The 27,903-nt window shown below is 39.2% G+C and overlaps 4 protein-coding genes and 1 pseudogene across 4 annotated transcripts; 4 read left to right on the top strand and 1 right to left on the bottom strand.

The window, feature by feature from the left end:
- The first annotated feature begins 3,086 nt into the window (after positions 1-3,086).
- On the top strand, positions 3,087-4,012 carry LOC112197995 (major strawberry allergen Fra a 1-3). Its single transcript, XM_024338978.2, has 2 exons — positions 3,087-3,372; positions 3,506-4,012. The coding sequence occupies exons 1-2, from the start codon at positions 3,189-3,191 to the stop codon at positions 3,799-3,801; spliced, it is 480 nt and encodes a 159-aa protein (XP_024194746.1). The 5' UTR covers positions 3,087-3,188; the 3' UTR covers positions 3,802-4,012.
- Positions 4,013-7,145: 3,133 nt separating this feature from the next.
- LOC112198451 lies at positions 7,146-7,873 on the top strand (annotated as a pseudogene).
- Positions 7,874-11,478: 3,605 nt separating this feature from the next.
- On the top strand, positions 11,479-11,846 carry LOC112199473 (major strawberry allergen Fra a 1.07). The gene is made up of 2 exons (XM_024340490.1): positions 11,479-11,564; positions 11,618-11,846. Exons 1-2 carry the CDS (start codon positions 11,479-11,481, stop codon positions 11,844-11,846), a joined length of 315 nt encoding a protein of 104 aa, XP_024196258.1.
- Positions 11,847-21,348: 9,502 nt separating this feature from the next.
- Positions 21,349-22,155, top strand: LOC112198497 (major strawberry allergen Fra a 1.07). Its single transcript, XM_024339629.2, has one exon. The coding sequence runs from the start codon at positions 21,428-21,430 to the stop codon at positions 21,908-21,910; it is 483 nt and encodes a 160-aa protein (XP_024195397.1). The 5' UTR covers positions 21,349-21,427; the 3' UTR covers positions 21,911-22,155.
- Positions 22,156-24,009: 1,854 nt separating this feature from the next.
- Positions 24,010-24,883, bottom strand: LOC112197262 (major strawberry allergen Fra a 1-3). Its single transcript, XM_024337880.2, has 2 exons — positions 24,601-24,883; positions 24,010-24,496 (listed from the first exon to the last, which is right to left on the bottom strand). The coding sequence occupies exons 1-2, from the start codon at positions 24,782-24,784 to the stop codon at positions 24,201-24,203; spliced, it is 480 nt and encodes a 159-aa protein (XP_024193648.1). The 5' UTR covers positions 24,785-24,883; the 3' UTR covers positions 24,010-24,200.
- Between the last annotated feature and the right edge of the window lie 3,020 nt (positions 24,884-27,903).

Raw genomic sequence — 27,903 nt, 5'->3', positions numbered from 1 at the left:
TTCAGGATGTTTGTCTCCCCGTGATTCAACTCCTCTTAGGCCTCATTTGGTTCACGGAAAGGAAAGTAATTCCTTGGTCTTTCCCATGGGAAGGGAAATGAAATTTCCCAAGAACTTTCAATTCGTTTGTTTGGTAATGTAAGGAAAGTTATTAGGAAACTTGCTAAAAAGTTTGTAAATAATGTAATAAAATAATATGGTATGAGTAATAAATGCAAGGAAAGTGATTCCTTTGAAGTTTGGAAAGAAGCACTTTCCCCCTTATTTTCCCTTCCTTCAGGAAATTATTTCCTTTCATTTTGCATCCCAAACGCAAGAAATGAATAAGTTTCCTTTCCTGATACTTACTTTCGGCGAACCAAACATGGCCTTAGGGAAATATAAGTGTGTATTGGTTAACCCCTTTGACGAATATGAAAACGACAACCGATGAGGTTAATTTTTGTACTTGTTACCTATTAATAAGCATTAAATACATGGATAATACCAAATTTATCAATTTTTAATTTTGATTATTTGGATTACACAAAATCTTAATATGCCTACTAATATTATCTTGCAAGTATATTGGTTGTAGGGAAAAGTATACATTCCAAAATGAACAAGGTGGAGGAAATAGAAATCGGCAAATTCGACCGTTTGATGTTATCAAGACGGGGAAATATGGCTATGGTAAAAAATGTACATGTTTTCGTCATCGTTTTGGCTTCGATCCACATAGTCAACCTTAAACTCTATATACGTCAAAATAAAATGCTCGTAACCACTCGCTCACAACTTTTTTTCTGGATCCGTCAGAGCTCACACTCTTGTGGGGACGAGATGTGTTAACCCATGTGAAAAATTCTGAACATTTATCTCTCTGTGATTCGGTTCCCTTTAGTGAAGCATGAGCGTATATTGAGTTGACTCCTTTCACCAATATGAAAATGAAGGCTCATAGAGTTATTTATTTATTTTCACATAATACCTATTTATATGCCTTAAGTACATGCGTAAATTTTAAATCTATCAATTTTCAATTTTGTATTTGCAGATTACTAGAAACACCTATGTGCCTAATAGTGCTGTATAACTTGTATATTGCCATATAATGATGCGAACTTTTCAAAAATGACAAGGAGGAGGAAGTTAAATATCCGCTTTCGACTTCGTCTCCAACGACGATCCACTTGGTCAACCACAATGTTTTCATTTTTACCAAGACTAAAACACAATTTTTCAATTTTTTCAATATATAATTAATACAATGAAAGCACTTTTCTTGACCATTTCTTATATATATTATACCTCTATCATGTACAAGAACTCAAGGAACTTATATTCACAGTTAGTTTTTCTAAATGGTTCTAAACACCTAAATATAAAATTTAACTAAAATTCAATGAAGGTAAAGTCTACTAGAAAATTTAATGTAGTTTTTATTTTTTAATTTTTTCTTTCCAACTCATTTTTAAGTTCGTCCATTTAGAACAATTCAGGTTATTATAAATTAAAACAAAAACACAAAAAGTACAAAAAAGAAAAGAAAAAAGGACAATTTTCCCTAGAGGGCACCACTCCAAATACTCGGTGCCTTAGCCAAGACACCAACTTTGCAGGGTGTTCCGCAATGCCTTTTAGTTTTAAATTAAGCAATTGAAAGTGGTTTCTTCTGCAATTTTACTGATTCTTCTTCGATCTCATCCAAATAAGAATTACAGCCTCATCCAAATTTAAGAATCACAGTCTCAACCAAATTCGCCAATCTATTCGCCCATAAAATTCCAAAACCCATAAATTCTTAATCAAAACGATATAGCTTGATCCTTAACTTCTTGTCCGAATCCGGCGACAAGGCAGTGGCCGTACGCTCCGTCGTCGAAGCCCTTCGTGATGATTGGTAGTACATCATGCCGTCGTCGAAGGCAATAATCAAAGATGATCTGCTTTCCGGTAGTCTTGTGGTACTTCTCCTTGATCCAGTGAAAACCAGGAGCTCCTGCCTTCACCTTCTTCATCCCACTCAACGCCATCGAAGACCCAAAATCCGAAATCGAGTCGCGCAAAAAGGCTAATTCTCCTGTAGAAAGAGACTCGGTCTCCGGCTTAGAGAAATCCAGGATCGATGTGGCCGTTGAGATTGTCCGGTGGACAGCTGCAGAGGAATTGGGATGATTGGAATTTGGGAATTTTGGGATGGTTCTTTGTCATGAATGACCTTCGTTTTTTTACCATAACGGCTTGTTTTGAACTGATAACGGTAGCGAAGTGGGCAATTCCTACTGTGCCCTTCTCATTCAAATTGTGTGGACATGAAGACTCCAGGAATGCGGACCCCACATGGGCGCAAGTTATGCCCGGCGTAGCCCAGACGCACCCATATAAACATCATACCCTTAATGCCTTCTGTGTTAAGGCAATACAGATCAGCAGCATATATATATATATATATATATATATAAAGTAAATGTATACTGTATGAGCTCAATTATTAAGAAGACCAATGTTTAGAATGAACTTTGAAGAGAAGGTTCACAGAACTAGCCAGGAAAGGGTCCATGAAAAAACCACGTAGACTTGGTCTCGAATTTTACTGTTGTGTTTAGACTGCTTTGGTTTTTATCCTTGTCAATGTGCATCTTATTTTGCTTGCCGCAGGAATATGCATCTTTGTTTTCGCCAAAACAGTCCTATGTACTTGGGAAATTTTGCTTCTGAAAGACTTTAATCAGTCTGTAACATTATATAATTGATTACACCTGTTGATTTAATTGTATCCTAGCATAGAATTACATAATGTAGCTGTGGCAGAGTTAAATATAGTCATTTTCCATGTTAGGATTACATATCTGTCATCAAGTCCAAGTACTTTTAGTTCAAAGTCTTCTTTATAACAGGATAGTATAGTATATGAGAAATTGCTTTTTACAAATCACCCATTGGAGGCGGCTTCTTAGACTTGAACAACAATCCATAGAATTGAAAATTCAGACGTCCATTTCACATGGAAATGTGCATTAATTCTTTGAAAAGTCCCTTTTTTAAACTCAATCCTTGATCTACGGGTGAGCTTCGGCCACTCAAGCTATCTATAAATACCACCTCCAACCCTCACACTTCCTCACACCAATACCAATTCACTCTTAGCCTCCTCCACAAATCATTCTTACTTTGATCATTTCCCATTTAGCTCTTTAATCATCATCATGGGTGTGTTCACATACGAAACCGAGTTCACCTCAGTCATCCCACCACCTAAGTTGTTCAAGGCTTTCGTCCTAGATGCCGACAACCTCATCCCCAAAATTGCCCCTCAGGCAGTGAAGAGTTCCGAAATCATTGAAGGTGATGGAGGTGTTGGAACCATCAAGAAGATCCACCTTGGTGAAGGTTAGTGTAATTTGCATCATTGATTTTAATTTCTAAGGCCTTGTTATAATTTTTGCTCAAATATACATTACAAAAGAATATGTCTTAAATTTTTGCAACCATCCATCTAATTCATGAATCTCATTTTATGCAGGAAGTCAATACAGCTACGTAAAGCACAAGATCGACGGAATTGACAAAGACAACTTTGTGTACAAGTACAGCATCATTGAGGGAGATGCCATCGGAGACAAGATTGAGAAGATCTCCTATGAGATTAAGTTGGTCGCTTCCGAGGGAGGATCCATCATCAAGAGCACCAGCCACTACCATTGCAAAGGTGAGGTTGAGATCAAGGAGGAGCACGTCAAGGCCGGAAAAGAAAGAGCCGCTGGTCTGTTCAAGATCATTGAGAGCCACCTTTTGGCCCATCCCGAGGAATACAACTAAACCTATCTATATGATAGTGGTATTGAGTGCTACTATGGACAATAATAGTGTTGTGCCCTGCTCTTGATTCTGTCATTTGGTGTGGCTTTGCTATTTTCCCTCTTCCTTTCAGAGATTGTTTTGGCTTGCACTTCGGTTATATATGGCAAATTGTACTGTAATAATAGTGGATTTGAATCTAAATAAATAAACCGAAAATCATCTGGTAAGAGATAGTGTTTGCCAATTCTCACTGCTTATTCTTTACTGATTGTGGATACTGTACTGCTAGTACAAATGAGAATTCTACAGAACTGGTTCTAAACTGGGCCTTTAAGAACTCTAGGAGCTGTTTCTACGGATCATAGCCTGCGAGCGATGACAACACAGAAATTTTTTTCCTCATGGAAGAAATTTCTTTTATGTTTAATAAACAGATACCGGGTGCATCCCTGTATAAGCCTTTATTAAGTACGAAAAAAAAATTACAACCAAACTAAAACCCGACTCCTCAAGAAAGAAAAAACAAGAAGAAACAGAGTCACTGAAACCATACCACTCCTCGACCAACAAAAAACAAATGATAAGACATGTAGTAAAACAAGATTAAAGAAAGTGAAAATTATGAAGCTCTATTTCCTATGGGAAAAAAAAAATAACTTCCGAAGTTCACACTGCTGAGAATTTTACAAAATGTTAACTCTAAACTTGGTTTGAAAGAACTCTAGGAACTGTTTGTGCATATCCTAGTCTAATAACGAAATTTTGTCATCCCTGAAGTTTTTTTTTTTTTTTTTAATTTCTTTTCTGTGAATAAACAGAGGCGTGCAACTTTTTTTTTTTTGTCAAATAAACTCATTCATTATATGAAACCCATATTACAAAGGTAATACTGAGAAAGTAGGAGTCCTAGGCCCAAAGACCCAATAGACAAACTCATACCTAAACTAGAACTAACTGACAAGCTGAGGCCCAAAAGCCCAAAATATCGGAAAACCTAGATCTAAAACCAAAGTCTTCGCAACAACACAAGCTAGCCGCCGTGAGTACCACCATGACCAGATGAGCTCCGACGGAAGCTTGACTTCCAGAGGCCAAATAACTCTCCACCATCATTCTCCACACCGAAATTGCATGCATAGGAAGAAAACAGAAAAACAGAGAACTTAGTAAAGGTAGTCATGGAGGTGGAGAGCACCAAGCATCACAACACCATTGGTCCGGCGATGTCCACAAACTTCGGTGACTTGCCGGTACTACTGCAATCATCAAGTGTGAAGTTAAGTGAACAGATCCCTGTCGAGACTCCAAGGGTTGATTGTGAAAATGGGGTTGTGGAAAAAGAGAAAAGTTGGATGAAGATGAGGGGGTGAGGTGTCTGAGATGGAGGAGGATGGGAGGTTTGAGAATAGATCTGGAAATCTGATGAGAAATTGGGCAAGCACAAGGAGAGATAAAATGGAAAAGAGACATGAAAAGATTTAAACCTAAGACCAAAGCTCAGAAAACCTCACCACAAAAGGGTGGAGACGCACCACTGAGGGTGGAGAGACTGGAGAGGAGTGCAACTGCAACCACATGACTCCTCAAATCAACAAAAAAAAAAAAAAAAAAAAATAGGACATGACATGCTGTAAAGCCAGACTAACGAAAGTGAAAATTAGGAAGCCTTATTTCTCTACTAGAAACTTTGGTATCACACCCAAAGTTCACACTACTTACAGATATTTCAGATTATCTGTAATTAACTATCTATCTAACCTCTATTTTTTTTAAATCCTTAACACATCTCATCCTTACATATGTCAGTAAGAATCAAACTCATGACCTTCATAATATTAAAATTATGAATTACCAACATGTCACAGCTCACTGATAATCTATATATCTAACCTCTATGATCTTCAACATTAATTATTATTTTTTTTTTTGATTGAGATCAGTCGATATCCTCAAAAGTTTTCTAGTCCCTGAGACTAATCCGTGCTGGAGGAGGGGGGTCATGTCAAAACGTTTCCTCCCCCTTAGCCACCAAGAATAGATTGAGATTTAAACTCTAATCAGCGTCGGCGGGATTTGATCCCTGATGTGAGAGTTTCACACCTAGTGGTTCTTACTAACTCGACCATCTGTAGTGGTTTCAACATTAATTATGTTGATCATAAGTTACCTATAGTGACAATAAGTCCAGCCGGTTTACATACTTTCAACGACTCTTTCTACAATGCGTATTTTTTTTTTCTCACCATGATATGTATCTGAAATATCCGATATTGACAACAACCTGACAATGGAAACACTTTCTTAAATATAATCAAGTAGTAGTGGAAGCACGTCGTCAAACATGAAGTTGTCATTGTATATTTCATATAATTTTGATATCTTATGAGATACTAAAAAATCTAATCATTGGCTATTGAATATAAAGAAAAGTCATGATGAGGCCATCATTTGCAAGTTTACAGATTTGATTATCTTATAGAAAACAGTACAATATTTGATTTGTTGATAGTGTTTTTCTTAATTATTTACATTAGCATAGATGTTGATACATTCATTTTTTAAAGGGATGAAGTCGATACATTCATTTTGAATTCTGATAATCTAGCTAGCTCAATACAGTCAGAAATCAACTTCTAAGGTGCTCGATAACTAACTCCTTATTACGAGTAGTGACTTAATCTACAATCTTGCAGACTGCGGAAATTGATTTACCACTACATAAAAGATAATCCACTACCGCAAACTAAACGGCATATCCAAAAAGGCAAGGGAGAGCTAATTGGGGTCAGGTTCTAGACAACCAAAAAAGAAAAAGAAAAAAAACGAAAAAAAAATGGCTTTAATGTCTTCTTCTAAACTCCATTTGAATTTTCATTTTTCAATAGCTTTCTTCGCAGTCAACATCGACAATGGCGTAGTGATCCAGTCAAAAATGGCTATTTCATTTTTTTTTTTTTTTGGGTTCTTTGCTAATTGTCTTCAATCTTTTGGAATCATTAAGAAGTGATGTTGAGACTTGAGATTATAATTTATATAATATACTATTGTACTGTTGAAACGGATCAGTGTTCATTTTTCCGCGTTAGGATTAATTTATGTAATATCGTTAAGTACAACTGTACAACTACGTACTCAGACTTCGATCAATTTGGATTTCCTAAGTCCTCAAATCAACAATATATGGAAGACGGCTTCTTAGACTATAAACAATAATTCATTGAGTTGAATATTAGAAACTCCTTTTCATATCGAAATTAACATATATTCTTTGAAAGTTTCAATTGTTTAAACTGTTTGATGACTTTAATATACAAAAATGAGCTTCATCCTCAACTATAAATACCACCTCCAATCCTCACATTTCCTCACACTAATACCAGTACTATCATCTTCCTTCTACATTTCAATTCTTTGATCAGTTTCTAAGAAGTTCTTGTATCATCATCATGGGTGTGTTCACATACGAAACCGAGTTCACCTCCGTCATCCCACCACCAAGATTGTACAAGGCATTTGTTCTCGATGCTGACAACCTCATCCCCTAGATTGCCCCACAGGCTGTGAAGAGTGCCGAAATCGTTCAAGGTGATGGAGGTGTTGGAACCGTCAACAAGATTCACCTCGGTGAAGGAAGCGAATACAGTTACGTGAAACACCAGATTGATGGACTTGACAAAGACAACTTTGTTTACAACTACAGCATAATCGAAGGGGATGCTATCGGAGACAAAGTTGAGAAAATCTCTTACGAGATCAAGTTGGTGGCATCTCCGAGTGGAGGCTCCATCATCAAGAGCACCAGCCACTACCATTGCAAAGGTGAGGTTGAAATCAAGGAAGAGCACGTCAAGGCCGGAAAAGAAAGAGCCGCTGGTTTGTTCAAGATCATTGAGAACTACCTTTTGGGAAACCCTGATGCCTACAACTAGAGTCTGAAAGACTAAAACTATCTAATAAATTGTACCACGGACTGCATGCATTTTTCTCGTTTTCTTTTCTACCGACCCAATTATTTTTGAGAAAAATGCACCAACAGTGTCCGGACACTATGAGCATTGTCAAAATGATACCTGAACTTACAAAGTTATCAATGTGATACCTGGACTCATTTTTTGTATCAACATCGTACCTACGACCAAATTCCGTCACGGAACCGTTAAATTTTGCACGTGCCACACATGTGAGTCACTTAATGAAGACAAAAAGACCGATTTACCCTCAAAAGTTTTTTTCTTTCTTTCTTCTTCTTCTTTTTTGGTTTCTTCTTCGGAGTTCTTCCCCTGATTTGAATCATCAAGATTCAAATCATCTCAGTAGCGGACCATTCCAGCTACGTCATGTCCTTGAAGAACACCGGCGCCGCCTTAAGCGATTACGGCCACTGTGAATCACAGCAGACACCTCATCACCCTGCTCTGCCTATCGAACTGCTCGTCCAAGTTCACCCCCGCCGACGGCTTAGCCACCACCACTCTCGTTCTCTCCTCCGACCCCCTTGTATACACCATTGATCAGAAACTCAAACCCCACCAGCCCTCCACTCTCAAATCACAACTCCAATCCCATCCCGCCATTCTCTCTATCACTCCCGACATGCAACACCACCTCCACACCATCAACAACCACATGAACAACCTCTTCGTCATTCCCAACATGCAACACCACCTCTGTCATTCCCGACATGAACAACCACACATATAGAAACTCAACAACCCCTCCATCAAATTATAAGATCCAATTAAAACTCTAATCACCCATAAAACTCATCAAACGAAACACAACACACAAAAGTGATCTATACCAATCTCAAACCCATTGTGCAAGCAAATATTAAATAATTTCCAATCAATTTGAGTACCTTCTGGAGCTGATTGTAGCTGACATCGTCGCGATGCTTGGACCAAAAATCATTGGGCGAAGAGAGTGTGTAAATGGGTGAAGCCCCATCACTGAATTGGTCGTCCCTCTGAGCTAAGCCGGGGATTTTGAATTCAATCAGAAGCAATTGTAGGCCAGAGAATTGAGAGTGAAGTCAGAGGCCGACGATGCCAATGAAGGTCTGGAAAACGAGGATGCAGGGGGTTAGGTTGCCCATTGCTGAAGAGGACAAGGGTGAAGAAGAAGAGGACCATGAGGAATAAGAGATCGAGAAAGGAAATGGGCTCGATAGGCGCAGTGGTGGTGTTGGTTGAACTGATCGACTGGTGTGGTCTGGTGTTGGTTGCGGTGGTGTTGGTGAGGAGAGAAGGAGAGAGAGAGAGAGAGAGAGAGAGAGAGAGAGAGAGAAGAAATAAGAAATTTCTTCTGTTTTTTTTTTAATAAAAATGTGTAATAAGACAATTTTACCCTTAAATTTAACGGTTCCGTGACGGAATTTGGTAGTAGGTACGATGTTGATACGAAAAAATGAGCAGGTATCACATTGATAACTTTGTAAGTTCAGGTATCATTTTGACAATCCTCACAGTGTCTAAACACTGTTGGTGCATTTTTCCCATTATTTTTTGCCTCGCTTGTCTTTCAATCATAATTACAAATTGTATTGTAATATCGATCTTATTAAGGATCACTTATGCTTTGCAAGAAGTCAATTTTTTTTTTGGTTTTGAATAAGATGAATTCTCATTAAACTCGTGCTGCCATATATAGACCGATCAAGAAGTTATGATGAAAACCACTGTGGTACATAGGGATAGACCAACTATATTCGAACCAAGGTTCTAAAAAACGCTAGGCGCTAGTCGAGCGGTAACCCGAGGCCTAGCGCCCAGGGGCCTAGGTGGGGATTAGGCGGTTTTTATTTTATTTTAATAATAAATACAAATGAATTAAATTTTTCACATAACTCTTGATAATTAATTGAATAATTATATTCAAATACTAAAATCACTTAATAATTTGATTGAGTAATTATATTCAAGCACTACAACCCTCACGTGCCCTTATCTCAATTCAAACCTTATCATGTCAGACAACAAAAAGTGAAAAAAAACTGCTCACTTCCTCTCTCTCTCTCTCTCTCTCTCTCTCTCTCTCTCTCTCTCTCTCTCTCTCTCTCTCTCTCTCTCTCTCTCTCTCTCTCTCTCTCTCTCTCTCTCTCTCTCTCTCTCTCCCCTGCTTCTTCTTCCCCGAACTCTCTGTCTCTCTCTTCACGCTACCAAAAAATGGAGAACAAGAAAGAAAGCTACCTCATTTTCCCTCACCTTCACTCTCCTCGTCTTCCCCATCTCCGCCCCCTTCCTCTCTCAAGTCCCAACCCTCCTCCTCTTCCCCACCTCTATCCCCTTCCTCTCTCAAGTCCCACCCGAATCCATCTCTTAAGCCTCCGAACCCGACCTGGACTCTCTATCACTTCAACTCCACCTCTGCCTTTACCGCGACGCCCTCCGCTTCAAAACCCTCACCTCCCTTGCCGCCGCCGTCACCTGCAACTTGAGGAATTGAAAAAAATTTATATATATATATATATATATATATATATATATATATATTCCAGCGCTGAGCAGCTCCGCCTAGACCGCCTAGGCGGCCGCCAAGGAGCCATCGCCTAGCCTATAATCGAAAAGGTGACTCGACGCCCAGCGCCTAGGCGAGCGCCTAGGTCGATTTTTAGAACCTTGATTCGAACTAATCACTCACTTATTAAAAATGCAAGCCTATAACTATGAAAGCTCTAAGACATACCACAACAAAAGAAACTACATTTTCTCCTTGCCCCTCAAGTTAGGGCTAGGAGGTTTTCCTAAGTATAAACATGCTCAAGATTTCACCATTAGGCACATTTTTTTATTTTGGAGGATTTTTATTCTTTGAGCTCAAAGGTCTTACCTCTCTTCTTCTTTCTTCTTAGTTGCTCAAACTCCACAGTTCTTGGCAACATCACTTCAGTAGCCACCAACATGCTTCCTGATGTTTCCACAAGCCCCAAAGATTTGAGAAATTTTGATAAATAACCATTATTTGGCTCCTAAATTGACTTTTGACCTACAATTTAGAAACGAATGAAAAATGACCTTCTCTGGTATTGAAAAGACATAAATACCCTTAATCAACCACCAACCGTTGATGCCTACGTAATTGTATGATCCAAACTCAAAATATACATATAAAGCAGAGTTTCTCTTCTTCATCATTGATTCATTGGCCATTATATTTTTAGAAATCAAGTCATTGTGAGAAAGAAAACCACTAGAGCATTAAAATAGCTAGTCAATTCGTTGCGCTCGATGAATTCATTGTGAACTAAATGCCAAATAAAGAAATAAAGATTGACAGCCAGCCTAATTCTAATCTAACCTTCAGATTTTACGGAAGCTCATGTACATCAACAACCGGACCCTGCTGAGAAATCAAACTCGAAGGAGCTGCAAACCATGCTGAAATTAGCAACTGGATTCTCCCCATCTCTATCTTCACTGCCGTTATCAAAATTGAGATTATAGCTATTCATATCATACTGGAACACATTCTTCAGCTTCTCTTCCTTGCACAAATCTAACTTTTTACTTCCTACACCACCTGCAATATGCACTAATGCACCAATCTTCCTAACCAAGTTTTTGCACTTTGGCCCTCCATAAACCTCCGTAAGCTCCCTAGCCTTGTTCAGCTTCTTCCTCCATGCCACCATGTCACCGCCTTTGTGCTAGCGTTACATCCTGATCCTCCCAATAGGCAATCAAACGCGGAAACTGGATGGGGATCCGGAAGTCGTTCAAGGTGATGGAGGTGTTGGAACCATCAAGAAGATTCACCTCGGTGAAGGAAGCGAGTACAGTTACGTGAAGCATCAGATTGATGGACTTGACAAAGACAACTTTGTTTACAACTACAGCATAGTCGAAGGGGATGCTATTGGAGACAAAGTTGAGAAAATCTCTTACGAGATTAAATTGGTTGCATCTCCGAGTGGAGGCTCCATCATAAAGAGCACCAGCCACTACCATTGCAAAGGTGAGGTTGAAATCAAGGAAGAGCGTGTCAAGGCCCGTAAAGAAAGAGCCGCTGGTTTGTTCAAGATTGTTGAGAACAACCTTTTGGGAAACCCTGATGCCTACAACTAGAGTCTAAAAGTATCTAATAAATTGTACCACGTACTGCATGCATTTTTCTCTTTTTCTTTTCTACTGAGCCAAAGACTGTTTTGGCTAGCTTGTGCTTCAATCATAATTACAAATTGTACTGTAATATCTTAATAAATAAAGCAAAATTCATATGATCGAGCCTCCCCGATCTTTAAACTAGATATTGTACCCTAATAAATGCTCACATATTTAGCAGAAAACTTCGTAGCTGAAAGTTTTCTTTTATGTTGAGACTTTTAATTGGATGGAACAAGTAAATGATCCAATATATTGTAAAGATTCATAAAGCAAAATCCTCTATACTCAAATAATGAGAAGTTCTATAGCATATTAATGTCCCAATTGTTAAATAAACTTAGTCACGTACTAGTTTATCAATTAATGGAGCCATCTTACCTATGAATTGAATTAGTCTACTTGATAAATAATACTTTGTACAAATGTAAGCGATAAGAAAAAGAGTATCGCACCATCTTAACTAGAAATTAACTTAAACACCGAGAAGGCTAAGAGAAATATTGTTAAGACAATTATTGAATATTTCTTGTCCATCTTTATATATATATATATATATATATATATATATATATATATATATATATATATACACAGGGGTTCTTGGCTACGGACGTCCGTACCTAAGGATTAGGTACGGATTTCCATTTTTTCCCCCTTTCCGATCACACATTTAGATGTCAACCGTTCAGTTTTTAGGTCCTAATGTATAGATCATCCCTACAAAATTTCAGCCAAATTGGTGATCGTTAAGGCATTCAAAACTGTAATTTACAACAATGAATACGAACAGTTCCGATTTGACAAATTCGGAACCGTTCGTATTCATTATCGTAAATTGCAGTTTTGAATGTCTTAACGATCACCAATTTGGCTGAAATTTTGTAGGGATGATCTATACATTAGGACCTAAAAACTGAACGGTTGAGATCTAAATGTGTGATCGGAAAGGGGGAAAAAATGGAAATCCGTACCTTTTACTTAAGTACGGATGTCCGCACCTGAGAATGGCTCTATATATATATATATATATATATATATATTTCCTTTTTTCCATCTTTGGACTGAGAAGTCAGAGAAAAATGGTTAATTTGTATTGTATTGTTATTAGTATTTGTATAACTGATTTTTAAGTGTTTTAGTCATCGAATCAAAAGCAACTCCAAAACACTTTAAACCCACAAAGGCACAAACAAAACTATAGCTACAATTTACAAATTCTGTTAAAAATGCAAAGCATGTGCAGAAGTAATGGTAACAATACTTCGTTTTTGAAGTGCATATATGCTTCCTATTGGGGCTACAACGTACGCTTCATGTTGAGCTACATTAGCATCTGTATGAAACTATATTAATAATTTAGTTTTCTCCAACTTTCCAATCAAAAGTTAGAGATAATAACTTTATGAACATATTGTTTAAGGATATCTCTATTTGTGTTTGGTCCAAACTCTAGGTTACTTGACCTAGTGGTAATAGGATTTAATTAGAAGGATCTAGAATCCTAATCAATGTAGAATTACTTTCCTTGTATGATTGAGATTCTATACATTGTAATCCTCTATATAAAGAGGCCCCTATTATCAATGAGAATACCCAGCAAATTCCTCTCAATTCTTGTTTCCCTAAAACACGTTATCAGCACGAGCCCTAACCCTAGCCCTAAAAACAAAAAACCCGAAAACTCTTCTCACCAAAACTACCGCAAGCTCCTAGCCCTTGTTAGCTATGCCCTATGCTTCCCCTACAGCCCTTGCGCACCCGTGTGCTGCCTACTGCCCCTGCAGCATTGCCGCACGCCTGCTGCCCCCTGCAACACAGCAGCACGCTCGTTTTTGTGCAGATAAGTCTGCTTTAATGCCCCGAAACGTCTTGTTCGGAACCTCTGATGAATATACTTTCTTCATCAAAGTTGTTCATCTCTGTCTCTTCTATGTGACCTCCAAATTTCAGCCCTATTGGAGTCGTTTTGGGACATGTACACCATTCGAGGTGGGAGCTGTTCAGCATGCTCGTTCCTGTGCATATCAGTCAGTTTGCAAGCCCCGAAACTCCTAGTTCAGAACTTCAGATCAAAATTCTTCCTTCATCAAAGTTGTTCAAGTCTGCCTCTTCTATCTTACCTCCAAATTTAAGCCCTTTGGAGTCGTGTTGAGACCTGTACACCAATCGGAGTGGGAGCTGTTCAGAAGCGAATTTGCTCCGAATTTCAACAAGTTTGATTTGCCTAGAACTGAAGCTCGTCTGCAATCCTACAATAAGGATCGAATACGCTCTGTAATCCTAAGAGGTATGGTTTACTAAAAGTTCCCGTTTTTGAAGTTTTTTTATATTCTTTTTCGCTTCTTTTTCTCGGGGACTTGCAACCTCCCTTCTTCTACCCCCCCTTTCTTCATTATAGGGGAGACCAAATTAAGCCGAACTGTGGGGGTTCGTGCTCACTCCAAGCTTAGAGCTTGTTGAGATCTCCAAACTTAGAGTTTGTAGAGAATTTATGATCGACCACTTACATCATTGTTTCGATCTAATCCAATATCTCTTGGAATCGAATTTCTTAGAAGCGACTACGCTCGGAAATTCCTAATTTCTTGGAAGCGATTACGCTCAGAAATTTCATATGTTTTCGTGGAAGCCTATTTCGCTCCGAAACTAACCCTAATTTCTTGTTCTCTTTCAGGATGAGTAACCTGAACAAATTGGACTTTGCTCCATTGGGAACAACTGTCTCTGGATATCACAGGTGGGTTAGTTATATCCACTAGCATCTCAAGGCTAATGGAATCCTGGATATGATTCTCGAGCCTAGCCAGGACGTGCTAACTGTTGAGCAAGCTCAAGCTTTGGAAGCAAATAGAGCAGCCTTAGAGGCAAATAAGGCGAAAGCCACCATCCTAATAACTAGTCATATGGATGATTCGCTCCAGTACGAGTATATGAACGAAGAAGACCCCAGAAGGCTGTGGGTCTCACTTGAAGAAAGATTTGGCAACGTCCGTGACTCCCTGCTTCCTGACCTAGAAGTGAGATGGCATAGCCTCCGCTTCTGTGATTTCAAGTCAGTTCTTGACTATAACTCAGAAGCACTTCGCATTAAATCCTTAATGGAATTTTGTGGTAAAGAGATCACAGATGCAATGTTGATTGAGAAGACTCTCTCTACCTTCCCCGTCTCTGCATTGATGGTTGCTAAGAACTATCGAATCGATGTTAATGCAAGATGGATCACAAGGTTTCATGAGCTCATTGGAGCTATGAATGTCGCTGAAAAGCATGACAATATACTTGTGAAAAACTGTAATTCGAGATCCGTGGAAACAGAGCATATTCCGGAATCCAATTATAGTCGCACCTCTAAAAGAGGGCACCAAGAGCGAAACCCTAATCTTAGGGATACTTTTGGACATTCTGGTCCATATAATCGCTCTACTTGGGAAGGTAACCACCAAAATAGGCGAACACGGAACCGAAGAGGTAAACGTGGAAAGAGAGAGGGAGGCAAAGCCTCTGGCCATGTTGGTGGCGCCACCAACACTAAGAGCCATCTAAATGACGCTTTCAAAGCGCCTCAATCAATGGAGTTCAAGAAAAGAGATGTATGTTCTCGATGTGGAGTGTCTGATCATTGGGCACACATTTGTAGAGCTCGTGAAGAACTTGTCACCGCCTACAAAGCATATTGTGAAGCAAGAAAAGCTCACTATGTGGAACAAGAAGATCAAGAAGATGATCTAAAGTGAAGGGTTGGAGACTACAAATCTGGCTGGGATCAATAGATCGCCAATTCTGTTTAAGTCTTTATTTTTCCAAGAGATGTAATAGGCAATTGCCATATACTTTGTAGTAAATGCCAATGGTTTAGTCTTTCTTCAAAGTAGGCTCACCCAAAGTAAGTGTGATGTCTAGGAAGGTTTTGAGTTTAGTGGTACTTAAGCGAGCCTTGCTCGACCGACATCTCTCTACTCACCTGGTCACATTTATTTTGAAATTACTGAAAGAAGTTAGACGACTACCATTGTTTTGCATTAGCTAGCATTTGGATTAGATTCTCCTAATGGTTAAGAGACAATGATGTACTCTGTTGACTTATGAATAAAATTTTGAGTTCTTTTCATTATGACTCCATTTTGATTCTGAGCATATGACTTTGTGACTACGATGGCTGGGCCATCAGTATTAATTCAAGGACATGGAATAGCCCAAGTTCCACTTGCCAAATGGCACCTTGATTACAGCTGTCACAGAAACTCTCTACGCTCTTAGGGCAAATCGTACCCTATGAATAGCCAACGAATTCCATGCGAAAATGCATGTAGAGAACGGAAATGAGTTCCTTTGCAACACCTCTAATGATTATGAACAAAGACGCATCTTAGAGAAGTTTATGTGTCCCTCTAGTGGACTCTATGTCACTATTCGAGCTATTAATCCAATAAAAGTTATGAGAGAAGATCTCTTGGATTTAGACACATATTGGCTTTATCACGACAGGATAGGTCATCCTGGTCATGATATGATGATCCGTCTACTAAAGACTTCACATGGACATCTTTTCTCTCGAGCGAAATGAAGCATGAATCAAAAGTTGATTCCTGGACTAAGTGTGACCGACGCTGCTGCCTAGGGCACCGCCTCCGTCCACCACCAGCCTAGGGCTGGTGTAGACCCTATCCATGATGCCATGGATGGCGTTCCATGGCGTCCATCATGGTGATGGCGCCCCAGGTGATGCTGCAATCACCAACTTGCTTCAAATAGCGTTTTAGACGCTCAGGCCCAACCAAAATCCTCATTGGTTGCTTCTAAAGCCTCTCGCTCGTTTTTACAAAGCCCGTTCCTTAGGGAACTTAGGACTGAGACTGTCCTCTGCAAAGGTTATGAAAATACTCATTATGTTCTTACATAGAATCCTTAGGGATTCTGTGGACTAGTTCAACCGACTTGCGGACATTTAAATATCTTATGATGTTGGTTGACACGCAAACACGCTGGTCACGTGTTATGCCATTGTCCACTTGAAATGTTGCTTATGCTACACTCCTAGCACATATCATATGACAACGGGCTCACTCCCCAGATCATCCTATTCAGTCAATTGGATTTGACTGTGCTAGAGTGTTTACATCGAAGACTTTCGATGGTTATTGCATTAGGACTAATGTTGGACATTATATTCCCATGAACACACCCAATTGGTCTCGCAGAAACTTCTACGATGGTAGTCCGAACATTGGTAATGCGCACTAATCTTCTTACATCCGCTTGGGGTGATGCAATATCGCATGCAGGTATGCTAATTCGTCTACGACCTACCGCCACTCAATGTACCTCTGCGTTACAGCCAGTGACTGGGTACACGTATTTTGAACTTACGCACATTTGAGTGAGCCATTTATGTGCCCATTGGGCCGCCACAGCACACTATGATAGGTCCTTCCAGACGAATGGGCCACTCAGTTGGATTTGAGACTCCAACAATCATTCGCCACTTAATGTCCTTGCCAGGCGATCTCATTACCGCTAGATTTGAGGGTTGTCACTTTGATGAGACAGTCATCCCGTCATTAGGGGGAGATAAGAACACGGATGTTTAGCAGGAACGACAGGAATTGTCGTAGTCTGTCCCCACTATGTCTCATCTCGATCCCTGTTAAAATGACGAGACCACACAAATATGCTGCAAACATGCCTGCAAGGATGTACGTCCCTACGAGAGGACGTAGCGCCACCCTACACGGAGGTAGGTATGGCGCCAACGCCAAAGAGAGTGGCACTCTGACGTTATAGGCCATGGCCCCAGCTAGGATGCATGAGAGGCCCGTGGGTTCGAAGGATACATTGGCACAAACCAATCCTTGAATCATCGACACTCAAAATCCGTCGCATGAGTATCTTCCGAGTTATGGTTATCGTTGGGGGACGCCTCAACGTCAGAACCTATTCCTGAGAATATAGAGCTCTATGAAAATTACACTAGTGTACATGAGACGTGGGATAGAAACTCCATCATAATTGATGATGTAGTCACACACTTCGTTGCACATGAGTTTGTTGAGTCTGATGATATCGAACCACGCTCCGTTGATGAATGAATGCCAACGTAGAGAAATTTGGCCTAAATGGAAAGATGCGATCCAGGTTAAGATGGATTCTCTAATGAAGAGGAAGGTTTTCGAGCTAGAGATGCCAACACCTCCTAACATAGAACCTGTTGACTAATGGGTCTTCGTTAGAAAGCGTAGTGAGAAAAAGATATGGTAATCTCGCCTTATGGCACAAGGCTTCTCACAAAACGCCCTGGAATCGACTACGATGAGACATATTCTCTCGTAATGGATGTCATTGCACTCCACTACCTTTTCAGTTTGGTAGTTTCCGAATAACTGAACATGTAGCTTACAAATGTGGTCACTACGTATCTCTATAAGGATCTAGCTACGGAATATACATGAAGGTTCATGGCGAACTTCATTTACCCAAGTCAAGAGGTTCTAGACCACGGAGCGCGTTTACAATAAGGTTGAAACGCTCACTAAAGTGACTACTTGATTGGGAAGGGATATGCCCACGTGTTTCTATGACAAGTTTCGGATTCTATCGCGGTTCATGTTGGACATGATCTTCATTAGAAGCCTTTAAAGAGTTAAGGGAAACCGCTGAACACTTGAAATCCGTAGTTTGAGATGAAGGATTTTGGGAGAACACGATTATGTCTCGGTTTATAACTTGAGCATCGTGTCGATAGATGCTTAGGCATTTTGACAAGGTCAAGCCTTCAAGCACCCCCATGATCGTCCATAGTCTTGATCCTGAAAAGGATCCTCTTCGTCGAAAGGATGATGACGAAGATGTGCTAGAGGCAGAAGTGCCTTACTTAGTATAATAGGCGCATTATTGTACTTATCCCAATGCACAAAACCGAACATCTCATATGTTGTGAACTTGTTAGCTAGATATAGCTCTGCGCCAACGCGACGCCATTGGATTGGTGTAAAAGATATCTTTCGATATTTGAGATGTGCGATTGATATGGGCATGTTTTATTCCTACAAAGAGATGATGGATTCGGACCCATCACACACCAGGTACGCCGCCAACACTGGCCTGCGTCCACTATCCCCATCCCAAAACGACATGTGTTTTGGAAGGTTTTGCTGATGTTGGGTATCTCTCTGACCCACACAAAGGTCATTCCCAATCCGGTTAAGTGTTCACCATGGGAAAAGACCGTGACATCTTGGAGGTCTACAGGATAGACCCTAGTCGCTATATCTTCGAATAATGTAGAGATCATTGCTCTTCATGAAGTGGTTCGTGAATGTATATGGATTGGATCCATCATTACGCATGTTCGAAGCAATTGTGGTTTGAAGTCTACCAAAAATGAGCCTACGAGCATTTAGGATAATGCTGCTTGTTTTGAACAAATGAGGCAAGGCTACATCAAAAGTGACAAAACCAAGCTTAATCAGCGACAACAGGCTATTCTCGAGATCAAAGTGAATTAGGTTCGATCTGAGGACAGTGAGGCAGACTTGTTTAATAAGTCATTGCCCAAATCCACGTTCGAGAAACATGTGGCAAGAATTGACTTGCGGAAATTATCTGAACTCCCATGATTGTTGTCATTAGGGGGAGGTGCAGACATCAGGGGGAGATGTCTACATGTTCGTCTCGAATCGTGAATGGTGTGTTGTGCTCTTTTTCCCCTTTGACCGAGGTTATTTTTGTCCCACTGGGTTTTTGTTACTCGGCAAGGTTTTTAACGAGGCAATGAGAGAAGCACCGCGTTTGGACAACACAAGGGGGAGTGTTTAAGGATATCTCTATTTGTGTTTGGTCCAAACTCTAGGTTACTTGACCTAGTGGTAATAGGATTTAATTAGAAGGATCTAAAATCCTAATCAATGTAGAATTACTTTCCTTGTATGATTGAGATTCTATGCATTGTAATCCTCTATATAAAGAGGCCCCTATTATCAATGAGAATACATAGCAAATTCCTCTCAATTCTCGTTTCCCTAAAACACATATGAAATAATTTATGCACATACATATCAATTTATATACACACACACACACAAAAGCACACATATACACAATGAACAAAACAAGCAACGGTAACGAAAGTTGTGTGATGAAACGTATGGAATGCGGAACGTACGTATATATGAACATAATCAACCTTGTGATACAAATAAACTGGAGAGGTAAAGAATTAGTTTTGAATTTTGGATGGTGTGGTAGTAATAGACAAACGATGAAAAAAGGCAACCCTAGAGGTTGAGTAGAGAGAGAGAGGGGCTGCCTCCATCCATCAACTCTAGCAGAGGCGAGATCTTTCGCCGTGGGTACTGGGGCTTTGGTTGTTTTTGCGGCGGTAGGACAGAGTGGCTGTTTTGTTGGTTGGTATGTGCTGTGCTACTGATCAGAGGAGGACCAATTTGATCTTCTGTGATTGGAGGTCGGACTCATCTGCGAGGAACGGCAGGTCGGTTGGGTGGTGTCGGTGATCAAGGGTAGCAGCGGAGCAGTCTGTCCTTGCTCCTTCTGAGTTGGCGATCGATGGTATTGGTTGAAGAAGAAAACTAGCAAGGGAAAAGGGGAGGCGGGAATTGCAGCCTTCATGGCCTTCTGGAGAGATCATCCGCCAAAAGCCTCTGCAGCGGCGATGACTAGGCAGAAGCATATTAGGGTTTCTGCTCCCTTTGCTTGAGTTTGGGACTTTGGGTTTGGGCTCAAACTTGGACATATGGGCATGTAGGGAGGGTGCCTTGCCACTCTCATTCTTCATTTAGTGGTGAGGGTAGGTCTGGCCTAAGAGGTGGACGTTCTTAGGCATTTGGGTCGACTCATGGTCCAAGACCAATCATTTCATATCATAATTTCCGCAGGAGTCGGTAATTATCTGAAATAAGATTGGCTTCCAAGCGGATTGTTGGCTAGAAAGTGGCTTTCTGTTGGTACCACAATTGCGTGATTGGCTAATGGGAGGTTAGTGAATGATTTTGCCTTAGAAGACATGGAGTTTCTTTGTTTATAAGTTCGCTAATTATAGCGAACTTATCATCGATCTATAATGAGTTTGCTTTGCTTAGAATAAGATTTCCGGATTTTCTTGCCGGCTTTCTTGTTGTAAGTGCAGCTACACTCTAGCCATTGGCTGTTGGCCTATTGCCGGCTATTGATATCAATTTATTAAAAAAAACAAACAAACAAACAAACGATTAAAAGAGAAAAATAGATTGAGTGGTTTCTGGATGGTCTAGCTAGCTTAATTAGGTTTTTCAAAGTCTTCCAAAGGCAACTAATAATCGAGACGGCTTCTTAGACTTAAAAATAGTAGTTCATTCAAATGAATATTATAACTTTTCACATGGAAACATTCTTTGAAAGATCCACTAATCTAAATTGTTTGATCTTCACCCTCAAATCTATAAATACGACCTCCATTCTTCACACTTCCTCACCCCAATACCGATTCTTATATTAGCTTTCCTGAACATTTCATTTTTTCTCTGATCATTTTCTTCTTCAGTTCTTCTATCATGGGTGTTTTCACTTACGAAACCGAGTTCACCTCGGTCATTCCAGCACCAAGGTTGTTCAAGGCCTTTGTTCTTGATGCCGATAACCTCGTCCCTAAGATTGCTCCACAAGCAGTTAAGAGCGCTGAAGTCATTGAAGGTGATGGAGGTGTTGGAACCATCAAGAAGATCCACCTTGGTGAAGGAAGCGAATACAGCTATGTGAAGCATCAGATTGATGGACTTGACAAAGACAACTTTGTGTACAACTACAGTATCGTTGAAGGTGATGCTATCGGAGACAAAGTTGAGAAAATCTCATACGAGATTAAGTTGGTCGCATCTGCTGATGGAGGTTCCATCATCAAGAGCACCAGCCACTACCATTGTAAAGGTGAGGTTGAGATTAAGGAAGAGCATATCAAGGCCGGAAAAGAAAGAGCCGCTGGATTGTTCAAGATTATTGAGCTCTACCTTTTGGGCAATCCTGATGCCTACAACTAAAACAATCTACAGTAATTGTACCCTCCTTTTTCACCGTCATTGGTGTGGCATTGATCAGTTATTTTTTTCCTTCTTTTTTTTTTTTTTTTGGACAATGACTTTGATCAGTTTTTCTTTTTCTTTCCTGCCGAGCTAGAGATTGTTTTGACTTGCATATAAGTTATTATACAAACTGCATGTAATGGTGTATTGATTAAAAATTTGTCTCAAGTTCTCAATAAATAAAGCAAAGCTCATTTGATTAATGAATGGTGCAATTTTTTCTATGAATAGAATTACTTGGAGAGTACTTCAGTGTTTTATATATACTTTGGCCTATAAAAACTTAGTTATGAGTAGTTTCAGATTATATACAATGCCTGCATCCGGGGCTCGTACTCTTATAAACTCTTGGTCACAACTACTCAGAAGTATAGTTTCCTATTACTTTGGCCGTTCCTTTTTAAGGATCGCATATACTCTGCAAAAAAATGAAATTAATTAATTACTAAACCAACTGGAATGTAAACAATTCATTATTGAACTATTTTGTACGTTATCCGTTCCCTGTATGAATAAGGCCTCTGTTATGGAGTATATATATAACGTTGATCATACGGATGCTCCTGGCAATATCTATTTAAATGGCAGTAGAGGAGAAGATATATGATGGTATAGCGAGGAAAATGATGATCTTTTTTTTCTGGATTTGCTTTTTTCGTGAAAAAGCATTTCCCATGCCTAATAAATTATCATGGAATTGGTTCCAACTGGGTTTTCAACATGTACATACTAGAGCTTATTTAGGTGCGATAATGCGACGACGTTATTATTATTTGTCATGCTAACTGAACTCTTCTGGGGTATCAGATTACCAGTGTTCATTCTCTTGTATCAAAGGTTAGTTGGTGACCTATTATCGGATTGTATTACGTACTTGTACTTGTTGGTAGTTCTTTCACTTGTACCAATGAGTTGCTAAGATATTGGAATGGTTTTACATGTTGTTTCGGTTCATTAAGTTTAACTCTTAATTACTATATATATACTACACGGTTGTTACTTGTTATGTCATTTTTGAATCAATTGTGGCGGGTTTGATGCATAATCATATGTAGGAACATGATAAAAGTGGAGACATTTATCTTTTAATTCGATACAATTAAGTTGAATGATTGTTTGATATTCATCTATCCAAACCCAACTACCGCCCTAATTCGTTAATTGGCACAATCAGCAATTGGCCAAAAAAAAATAAAAGCACGACTTGCAGAGTGGATTTTCTTTAATTTCTTGACTTTTTTTTTCCTTTAGAGCAAGACTTCATGTCTTCATCCATATTCCATTCAAGACTGGCTGCTAGCCATAAAAAGTACTATACTTTACTTTTTAGTTATTTTTAGTTTCATAACAGCTTCTATCCGACGTTGACATAAAAAGTAGTATTAGGTCACCAGGAGTCTAGGAGGATTAGGATCTAGCTATGGGCTTTAGATACTTAATGACGTCGTTGCAATTATTACAAACTAACTAGTTTTCATGTATATAAAAAAAAAATTCCTTATTTTTTTGGGAATTAGATGTGGTTTGTGTTCGAGCCTTTGATTCATGATCGTATCCCAAAAGCATTGTGAAAGCGATGGGTGTTACTTTTTTGTGTTTTACATTGAAACTACGACAAACACAGCTAGCAGCTAATATTGATATATATAGAGACACACACATACACAAATAACTGAATAAGCAAGCGAAAAAAATCCATGCATGATTGCCATTTGGCATCCGAATTGTCGAAGTATTCTTACATGAAGGCACTTTTCTCCGAAGAACACATGTAGAGCTTTAAAATTGCTTATAGCAAGATGCATGGTAAAATTGCTTGTAAGTGCTTTGTGAGAGAGCATCCGATAGGTGCTTCAGAATGCACTAAAATAATCCAGGAAAGCAATTTTAGCTAATTTTGTCAAACTATGTGATCCAGGAAAACAGTTTTAGCTCAACTATGTGTTATATATTTAGCAAATAATAAGTCCTTAATTATTATCTTCCGGAGAGAGAACAGAAATACAGAATTAGTAAATTGCTCTTACAGTCTTGCTAACAACAAAAAAAGAACGCCATTTATTTCAAATTATTTTTGTTTTATTTATTTAGAGTGGAATTAAATACAGCATTGTTGTACCCCAAAGAGGCAAGCTTTGGCTTGGTACAAGAGAAAAGGGGAAAATGAAAGGCACACCATCACACCAATAAACAGAGAGATATGAAGAACAGTTTTAGTTGTTGCCTCTGATCACAGAGATCAACAGTTTTAGTTGTATTCCTCGGGATGGGCCAAGAGATGGTTCTCAATGATCTTGAACAGACCAGCGGCTCTATCTTTTCCGGCCTTAACATGATCTTCCTTGATATCGACCTCACCCTTGGTGTGGTAGTGACTGGTGCTCTTGATTATGGAACCTCCGCTGGATGCCACCAACTTAATCTCATAGGAGATCTTCTCAATCTTGTCTCCGATAGCATCTCCTTCAATGATGCTGTAGTTGTACACAAAGTTGTCTTTGTCGATTCCGTCGATCTTGTGCTTCACATAGCTGTATTCACTTCCTGTATTAATGAAAACACAACATTAATTGTTATCAAAACTGCACGGAGAAATAAAGTTAAACAGTCAAGCTAGGTACGAAGACAATGGTTACAATTAAACTAACCTTCACCAAGGTGGATCTTCTTGATGGTTCCAACACCTCCATCTCCTTCAACGATTTCGGCACTCTTCACAGCCTGAGGGGCAATCTTGGGGATGAGGTTGTCGGCATCAAGGACGAAAGCCTTGAACAACTTAGGTGGTGGGATGACTGAGGTGAACTCGGTTTCGTATGTGAACACACCCATGATGATGATAAAGAGCTTAGAAAATGATCAGAGGAATAAGGCAACAATATGAAGAAAGCTAGGAGAGAATAATATGGTATTGGTGTGAGGAAGTGTGAGGGCCAAAGGTGGTATTTATAGGTTCAGGTGAAGGGTATGCATTGTAAAGTGACCAGCCTATAGATCAAATGGTTTTGGCAGTTCGCAAGTTTTTCTAATGGATCTTTCCATGTGATCAGAAGGAATATCAATTTTCAGTGCTTTTGTATTTTATTTTTTGTCAGAATAATTTGATCATTAGTCTAAAGAATGAAGCCGCCTCGAAAGTGAATGAATTATGCATGTGATCAAAACTTTATTTACTAATTAGTAAAAAAGTCTAACTTTACCTCACTGCACTTGGACAGTTTGATGGCCAAATTGCCTATAATTAAGAACAAGTGGATTGTACTACGTAGTACAGGTTGCACTAAATTCTGGTGTACACTCTTCATCACAATTCATTATTCAACCATAACTGCATAATCATCCTACGAATCTGGACTCTCTATATCAAAGAATTGTTAAATTCATTGTATTACAAATAATTATTGAGGGTGAAGTTGTTTTTTGATGATCAAAATGTTGAACATGGACGGTTTTGAGGTATAATTAGCTATTGGATGCATGAAAACGAAATTTGGTACGGTTTTGAGGTACAGTTAGCTATTGGATGCATCAAGACGAAATTTGGTGTACTAGGGTGAAGGTCGATCATGCAATCATGACTAATCAACGGTCTTTGTACGTAACATTTGTTTACTTTTCATTTGTAATATATATGTCATGATCTGGAAAATTACTTTTCTAATTATTCATGCAGACTCTCCGGTACTAATTTATCCAAATTATTGCGCATGTTAATCTTAAATAATGACAATTCTTTCATGCTACTAGTCATATTAATGACAGCGTAACAAGTCTTGGTTCCTTGGAAGGACATTTCCACATTTCATTGATGTTGCTTAGTTTTATGGTGAAGTATACTTTTCAAGTGAAAATCTATAGGCTAAATTACATAAACAAAAATAAAAAATAAAAAAAACGAAGAAAATCCAAAGCTCTTGCTAGTTAGTAGAAAAGAATACTTCAATTCAGGATTAATTCGATAATTCTATTCATCCCACAATGAGGGTATATATATACAAGTACAAAGGAGTAGTCTAACTTTAATAGGAAACAATCTTTCCATAATTACAGGATATCCTAATTAAATAAAATCCTAATTACATACAGATTTACAGCGATTCTACACTCCCCCTCAAGTTGGTGCATAGATGTCTATCATGCCCTACTTGTCAACTGAGCTGTCAAATACCTTCCTAGACACTCCTTTAGTAAGAACATCAGCTAATTGCTCCTCTGAGTTTACAAATGGAAAACGAATAACCTTTCTGTCAAGATTTTCTTTAATAAAATGACGGTCAACCTCCACATGCTTTGTTCTATCATGCTGAACTGGATTATGTGCAATCTCAATGGCAGCTGTATTATCACAATGCAAATCTATAGGCTTTTTAAGCTTGTAACCCAGGTCTTTCAAGACATTACGAATCCATAACATTTCACAGACTCTGTGTGCCATACCTCGGAACTCAGCTACTGCACTTGATCTGGCAACAACTTTCTGCTTTTTGCTACGCCAAGTAACAAGGTTCCCTCCAACAAAAGTGAAGTACCCAGATGTAGAACGTCTGTCAGTTTTATCACCAGTCCAATCTGCATCTGTATACCCAACAACTTCCTTTTTTTTTCTTTTTTTTCTGAAACAGTAACCCTTTACCTGGCGCCATCTTCAAGTACCTCAAAATACGAAAGACTGCATCCATATGCTCTTCACTAGGATAATGCATAAATTGACTAACAACACTCACAGCATAAGCAATATCAGGTCTAGTATGTGAAAGATAAATCAACCTTCCTACAAGACGTTGATACCTCCCTTTATCAGTTGGAACTTGATCAGGATAGATAGCAAGTCCGTGATTCATCTTAATGGGTGTCTCGATGGGTCTGCAGTCTAGCATCCCCATTTCAGCAAGTAAATCAACAACATATTTCCTCTGTGAAAGTGAAATCCCCTTCTTAGACCTTGCAACTTCAATACCCAAAAAATACTTCAGTTGTCCCAGATCCTTCATTTCAAACTCCCTGGACAAATACTTTTGCAATTCATTTATCTCTTTCGGATCATCCTCTGTAACAATCATGTCATCAACATACACAATAAGAGCTGTAACCTTACCATTCTTGCGCTTGATGAACAAGGTATGGTCAGAATTGCTCTGTTTGTATCCAAAGGCTTTCATGGACTTTGAAAATCTTCCAAACCAAGCTCTTGGAGACTGCTTCAGGCCATAGAAAGACTTCTTCAATTTACACACCTTGCCAATGTCACTTGGGTAATTCTTAACACCTGGGGGCACATCCATGTACACTTCTTCCTCCAAATTCCCATTAAGAAACGCATTCTTCACATCAAACTGGTGCAAGGGCCAATCTTTGTTTGCTGCAAGTGAGATTAGAATCTGGATAGTATTAATCTTTGCCACCGGTGCAAAAGTCTCCTCATAATCAATCCCATAGCGTTGTGTATATCCGTTGGCAACCAACCTCGCCTTGTATCTATTAATAGTTCCATCTACATTAAGCTTCACAGTAAATACCCAACGGCATCCTACAGTCTTCTTTCCAACCGGCATAGGTACTAGCTCCCATGTTGTATTCTTTTGAAGAGCTTCCAATTCTTCATTCATGGCCTTTGTCCATTTTGGATCCATCAATGCATCATGCACGTTACTAGGAATAGATACAGTAGATAATTGATCAACAACAAGTGCATGTGACCCAGAAATCCTATGGTTAGACATAAAATTAGCTATAGGGTATTTAGCTTTGGCTTTGATATCTGGTTCATATTGTTTCTTAGGAATTCCCTTGGTAACCCTTTGTGATTTCCTAGGTTCAACATTGTCTAACCCATAAGGACTCATTAAAGTTTAGGGGTACCTGAGGTGGATCATTCTGACCGGGATCTTCAGTTGGTGATGCAGAAGGGGGAATATCTTGTGTGTGAGCTTACGTCTTGATTTTGATTCAAA

The sequence above is a fragment of the Rosa chinensis genome, chromosome 4 (genome assembly GCF_002994745.2).
Source record: "Rosa chinensis cultivar Old Blush chromosome 4, RchiOBHm-V2, whole genome shotgun sequence".
Lineage (NCBI taxonomy): Eukaryota > Viridiplantae > Streptophyta > Magnoliopsida > Rosales > Rosaceae > Rosa > Rosa chinensis.
This window is presented reverse-complemented; position numbering and strand designations above follow the sequence as displayed.

Bases quoted from the DNA above. Each gene is read 5' to 3' on its own strand.
- LOC112199473 (XM_024340490.1), top strand. From the start codon at position 11,479: ATGGGGATCCGGAAGTCGTTCAAGGTGATGGAGGTGTTGGAACCATCA. The intron at 11,565-11,617 runs GTGAAGCATCAG...TTACAACTACAG, and splicing joins AAGGAAGCGAGTACAGTTAC to CATAGTCGAAGGGGATGCTA.
- LOC112197995 (XM_024338978.2), top strand. From the start codon at position 3,189: ATGGGTGTGTTCACATACGAAACCGAGTTCACCTCAGTCATCCCACCA. The intron at 3,373-3,505 runs GTTAGTGTAATT...CATTTTATGCAG, and splicing joins GAAGATCCACCTTGGTGAAG to GAAGTCAATACAGCTACGTA.
- LOC112198497 (XM_024339629.2), top strand. From the start codon at position 21,428: ATGGGTGTTTTCACTTACGAAACCGAGTTCACCTCGGTCATTCCAGCA.
- LOC112197262 (XM_024337880.2), bottom strand. From the start codon at position 24,784: ATGGGTGTGTTCACATACGAAACCGAGTTCACCTCAGTCATCCCACCA. The intron at 24,497-24,600 runs GTTAGTTTAATT...TCATTAATACAG, and splicing joins GAAGATCCACCTTGGTGAAG to GAAGTGAATACAGCTATGTG.